The sequence below is a fragment of the Arachis ipaensis genome, chromosome B8 (assembly GCF_059453495.1).
Source record: "Arachis ipaensis isolate K30076 ecotype BB chromosome B8, ASM5945349v1, whole genome shotgun sequence".
NCBI classification, from domain to species: Eukaryota; Viridiplantae; Streptophyta; class Magnoliopsida; order Fabales; family Fabaceae; genus Arachis; species Arachis ipaensis.
Genome location: NC_142443.1, coordinates 44,419,796 through 44,425,795, shown reverse-complemented (window position 1 = coordinate 44,425,795; position 6,000 = coordinate 44,419,796). Strand labels below are relative to the sequence as shown.

The 6,000-nt window shown below is 29.3% G+C and overlaps 1 protein-coding gene across 1 annotated transcript; it reads right to left on the bottom strand.

The window, feature by feature from the left end:
* Positions 1–1,636: 1,636 nt before the first annotated feature.
* LOC107612748 (1-aminocyclopropane-1-carboxylate oxidase homolog 1) lies at positions 1,637–5,210 on the bottom strand. Its single transcript, XM_016314471.3, has 3 exons — positions 4,545–5,210; positions 2,805–3,126; positions 1,637–2,047 (listed from the first exon to the last, which is right to left on the bottom strand). The coding sequence occupies exons 1-3, from the start codon at positions 5,102–5,104 to the stop codon at positions 1,796–1,798; spliced, it is 1,134 nt and encodes a 377-aa protein (XP_016169957.2). The 5' UTR covers positions 5,105–5,210; the 3' UTR covers positions 1,637–1,795.
* Between the last annotated feature and the right edge of the window lie 790 nt (positions 5,211–6,000).

The window sequence follows — 6,000 nt, the reverse complement described above, 5'->3', positions numbered from 1 at the left end:
TCTCATCTCGTCGATCCTCACCAAATCGAAGTCCCGGCGGCGTTGTCTCGTCTTGCCTCTACTGTTCCCTATGCTCCTCTTTCCTCCTTTGTCTCTTGGACCTCGGCGGTTCTGTGTCCCGCAGATTCTCGGCGGCGCTCCTCTCTCCTCCTCTGGCTCTCGGTGACTGTGATTGAGTAAGTGAAGATTGTTCTGTTCTTTTGTTTTTTCTTAAGTAAGGAACTGTGATTACATTTTACCTATAATTTGTTTTTGTTATGGCTCTATCATATATTCATGTATGTGGTTGTGGACAGCTTCTTTCATGCTTTTAAAATTTTTCGTGGAGTCATAGTACATCTACCTAAGTTCGTCGCACTGAAACAGATTAAAAATCTACCATCATGTGGAATTGAGATGATAAATTTTAATAAGAGCACTTGATTAAAATTTAAGTTAACTGTTGATAATTTCATGATTAAAATGATAGTCATGGTCAGTAATTAAGAATTTCGGTAGGACAATGCCATTAATTAACATGTTCGGCTTGAAATTCTAAATTAGTTGCAATTTTAGCTCTTGATGAATAAATTGGAACAAGACATAGACAACTCTCTTTTTCCTATTTTTAAAACGCTAACTAATATAGGCATAGCTAATTAGCTATAGGTAGCTAGACGTTTCAATACATTCTTTGTGTGCTAGTTGATATGCATTCTTTGATTTTGAATGGGTACTAAGGAAGGTATTTTGGAGGCTCTGATCAGTGCTAAAATAAATTATTCAATGTACATGTTGTGTTAGTTCCAAGAGTATATGACTGGTAGAGTGGTAGGAGGATATCAATTTACTTTAGTTTTAATTTGTTGGATGCTTGGTGTATGTGTTCTGATGCAACATTATCGAAGATTATTATTGATGGTTCAGTTATGATGCTTAACTTCTTTCATGCTTTTGAAATTTTACTGTTTTAATATTTTTTTTATTGATTTATTACTTATTTAGATATTGTTATATATTTGTGTTATTTAAGTTGAGTTGTTGATTTTGCTATAGATAACTCTGTCTCTATGAAAGTTGATGGTGGGAATGTAACACAATCCTAAAAATAAAGATCTGAAACTGCAGAAGATTTAAAAAAAAAAAGGACAAAAGCAACAACATCTGATATGTGGAGATATTTTACAAAATAATCGTTATTATGTTAAATTTAATTTGATCATAAAAAAATTTGTTAAAAAATAGGAAAAGTCTAGGGGACCAACAATTTTATTGAATTTTGGCCAGCATGTAACCAGCAGAGAAAGGTGAGCCATTGGATGAAATCTCACAACAATCTCACACCATTAAATCATCATTGATGGCTATTTGATGGCTACTAATCACAAATGTTGCTGGCTCCCTAACATTGTTCTAAAAAATATTTCAAAAAAAAAGAGGCGGGCCGGCTGCTTTGCCACCCATACGTAATAATTTACAATTGAGTTGCAAGATTGAAGTAATATGTTTTAAAGAAGACTAAAATACTATTTCACTGACACTTTATTTTATTATTTTTAATATTTTTTCCCTTATTCAATTTTTCTTTTTTTTCTATTTTTTTATTTCAAAAAGCTATGAAGCGAACATTTGGCTGAATAAGCCCTTGCTTTCTATATAACCAAGCAAATATGTGTATCATTATTATTGTTTTTTTTTTTTTAATAAGGAACTAACCAAATGTTCAACTTATATATAACTAAATCTCAATTACAATTACAAATTATGTCACTACCAACATGATTATTAAACTAACTCCAGTTTCAAATTTTTCTAGTCAAACTCTAAAATGTTCAAGAGCAGTGGTTCCATCAAGACCTTTGGCATTATAGTATGCTGCATACTCTTCCATCGTAGTTTTTCTGTATTTTGCAGGATTGTCTTCGGATAACAATTCTTTTATAGGACCATAAAGCTTTGATGATGATCTCATACCTGAGCAGAAAAAGCTTGCAACAGATATTCTTGGACCAATGAGATTTGCCAGTACTCTATGTTCAACACTCTTAAATATATCATTTGTTATAAGCTGCACTTTAAGAAAAAGAATAAAATTGTAGAATTAGCAACTTTGGATAAGCTCATTTTAATTTACAAAATTTGCTTAAGAACAAGTTCTCTAGGGTGAAAATTCTTATGAAATTTTTATAATTACTAACTTCCTAATCAGATTTTCCAGTGTACAAAAGTTTTTAATAAAATCTTTGTTTTCATCCAAAATTAAATAAACTTAATACATTATAGGATCTTAGTTGAAACTTTTTTTACATTAATTGCATGGTGTTTTAACATAATATATTATACTTTTAAATTTAGTATGGAAATTCAGCAAGAGCAGTTATTGGTAGCCATTCTAAATTAATGTATATGATTAGTATGCAGTTAACCTATCAATTTTTTTCTTTCTTAAGTTTAATAGTGAAAATACTCCCTAAAAAATAAAGTATGCATTATTTTAGTTCTTCAAAGATCAATGCCTCAAATTGGTTTCGGATGATACTACTGTGAATTAAATTGGTCCTATAATCAATAAGATGTTGACATATGATATAATCATTTTGTGATACCTCAATATCTAATTAGTAAAGGGATTAATTTGATTTATCACGGTATCTTTTAAGGATTAATTTGATCTGTTTGATCTTTCGAGTATTAAATTGATGAATACACAAGAATCATTTAACTATTAACCCTTTTCTTCTCAACAACAAAGCTTTTGTTATCAATGAAACTATAGACATAAAAAATATTAGTAATAGTTTTTAAAAGAGAATAAGAAAACTTGCCTGCAGAAGATCACCAATATTGATCACTAGAGCCCCTGGTACCGGCGGTATATCGATCCACTTATCCTCATGAAGGACTTGAAGGCCGCCAATATGGTCTTGGAGAAGCACCGTGATAAAGTCGTTATCAGAATGCTTGGTGGTTCCCAAAGTTAGTTCAGGTTCAGGACATGCAGGGTAGTAATGACAAAGCAAAATACGTCCATAAGTGCAACCTATGTCTCTTAAATAGTTTGAATGCAAACCAAGAGCTTCTGATAGTAATTCAAAGAGTGCAATCCCAAATTTCATAATATTAGTCCCATATTCAAGAAGGATATCCCTACAAGAAGATTCAAATTAGTATTACCAAGTAAATATATGTTCTCTGGTAGAAAATACAGGGTTTAAATTTGTGTCTTTGTTCATTGTGTAACGTAACTATATTTGCAATGAATTTTATAACTTTTTGTTTAACTTTCTTCTATTAAATTTGATCCATAATTCATGTATATTTGGATTAGTTGAAGTGTTAGTTGATATAACTTGTATTCAAGCTTTTTTATTAGGAAAAGTATAGGTAGATAATAAAAATACTAAACAATGTGAATACTGGATATATCGGATGTTCATTTCACTAGGTGTACGGATGGTTATTCTAATATTAAGATTTAGGTAGGTAATTTGGAGGTGGTGTGTTTTGATTTGATTGGTAGTTGTTCATGTTGTTCAAGAAAGTTATTGGTTACTTAGCATAACCCTTTTTATTAATATTCTATTCTTTTTCTATTCTTTTTTAAAATTTATTATCAAAATATCATTTTTTAAATTAATTATTTAATTGTTATCTCTTTATTAAGGTTACAATTGATTTATTATTTATTTTTAATTATAATTTATTATGTTATTATAAAAAAAGTGCCATTTGAATAATTAATTTTAAAAAAGTGACATTTAGTATTAAGTTTCGAAAATAATGACACTTTGGTGTAAAAATTCTGATATTCACAGAGTCACAAACAAAATGAACAAATGAAAGTGAAACTGCTAAATTAGAAAATTCACAGAAATTATTGTAGGTGTTTTGCAATTAGTTAATATAAAATTTCTTTTCTCTGATTATAAAATATAATAATGCTAACGAATAGTAAAAAAAATCTCTATCAATAAAGAGATTAAACAAAGAAAAATTGTTGAAATATGTTTGGTTTGTATTTTAAAAAAAAAAATTGTAAGAAAGCAAAACAAAAAATAATATTTTTTTACTTTTTGATTTTTTTTAATTCACAAAATTCTAAAAATAAAAATACAATTATACTCTAACTTCTTTTTAAGAAGATCTACCACCAAAATAAAGATTTTTTATCTATAGTTGTTTCAAAAACACAAATACATAGATACAAAAATGTAAAGAAAATGTTCAATAAGCCAATAAGACTAATACAGAAAGGGGAAAAAATATCACGAGACAGAGAGAAAAAGAAAAGACATGATGATACTAATGAAATATAATGTCACAACAAAAATATTATCAATACATTAAAAATTAGCTATCAAATCTATTATCATGTATGTATATAAATATATATTATTTAATATATATTCTATATTCTATATTAATATCTAAACACTTATTGATGTCACAAATATATCCTATCTCATCCTAACTATCTGTGTTTGAAACTAAGCCAAACAGAACAAATTAAGGAAGTCTAGATTAATCTAGTAATATAAGTGAAAGCTAGTGCAATTAGAACATACCTGCATACTACTGGCAATTCTACTGGTTTAGGATTATCAGGAGCAAGATAACACACAAAAGTATCTCTCCAATTAAGTGCTGGTGAACTATATAAATCAAAATTACTGTTATAAATAAACGACCTATTCTGGTCACGTGTATAAAACTTTTTCTTCACTTCATCGTCTTGTTCGAAGAACCTTCTAACCCCATCTTTCATCTCCTCAAGAACACTCTCAGGGATGCCATGATTCACCACTTGAAAGAAACCCCATGTCTTACAAGCTTCCCTTATTCTTGAAACAACTCCTTCGCGTTTGCTTGGATCTTTGGTAACAACAACATCTTCAAGGTCTATAACTGGAATTGTATGTTCTGAGTTGCATACATTTGCGGCTTTGTCAGATTTCGTATTATCATGTTGGTGATGGAAGAGTGATGGAATCTTTGTAAGGCCTTTGTCAACAAGACCCTTGACGCCAGTTTTTGTTTCATCGAATGATTTGAGGTCGTTGAGTCTGTTAGAACTGAGCTTCACTGTTCCTACTGCAACTTCTTGATCAGTGTAAGAAACCTCCATTGATCTCCTTATTACTTATTAGTTATTAGTGTTTCCTTACTTTCTTTATAGAGTTTATCCTATAAAAGAAGCTAAGAACAATATTATATGGCACCTAATTGAAGACAATAAAAATATCTTTTTATAAAAAATTTTATATTAAAAATATATTCTATTTATTTAATCATATTTTAAAAAAAAATAATATTTTTATAATATATCAACTATCTATATATTATGTCTGTGGCGGGCCTCGCGGATAGAGGCTTTCAATTAAGAAAAAATATTTTATGGCCACATCCATGGTATGCAGACGGATATAGCGGCAAACCATTATTGACTTTTTAACACAAGTGACAAAAGTTCGATATTGAACCAAACCTAAACTCTTAAATTTAAGATGAAAACTCGTCCAACTACACGGCGGGGTTAGATTTTTTGCTCCACTTCATTTTTATCATATATAAAGAAATTATGGATTTAGTTTAGTGAGTAGTGCAAGTAGTTTAGGATAACTATTTCACTACAGAAAATTCTATGGTGCTGACTGGAAGAAAAATGGCATGCTATGAGAATCATACGTGTCTTGTTTAAAAAATGACTCATTTATTGTTCTTGTCACAACTTTATGAATTGATTTTCTGTTTCTCGTTTTCATATGTGAGGTTAAACGAAAATAATTATCAGGTTAATTAACTTGCTATCTGCACCGAACGCTCGAAAATTTTGGCCATTTTGTATGCATTATTAATGTATTACACCTTTGTGTAAGTTTTTGGTTTGGACTTTAATTTGGACTATTTTTTGTAGATTTCTATTTACTAAAAGTTTTAGTAATTGGATTCACAAATTTTATTTAGTTTTAATATTTTAACTTATCATAAGAATATTTATTTTTAGTTTTTTATTCCAAAAAA

Coding starts and splice junctions, on each gene's coding strand:
- LOC107612748 (XM_016314471.3), bottom strand. CDS start 5,104: ATGGAGGTTTCTTACACTGATCAAGAAGTTGCAGTAGGAACAGTGAAG. Junction 3,127..4,544: donor GAATTGCCAGTAGTATGCAG/GTATGTTCTAAT, acceptor ATCTTCTTGTAG/GGATATCCTTCTTGAATATG. Junction 2,048..2,804: donor ATATTGGTGATCTTCTGCAG/GCAAGTTTTCTT, acceptor CTTAAAGTGCAG/CTTATAACAAATGATATATT.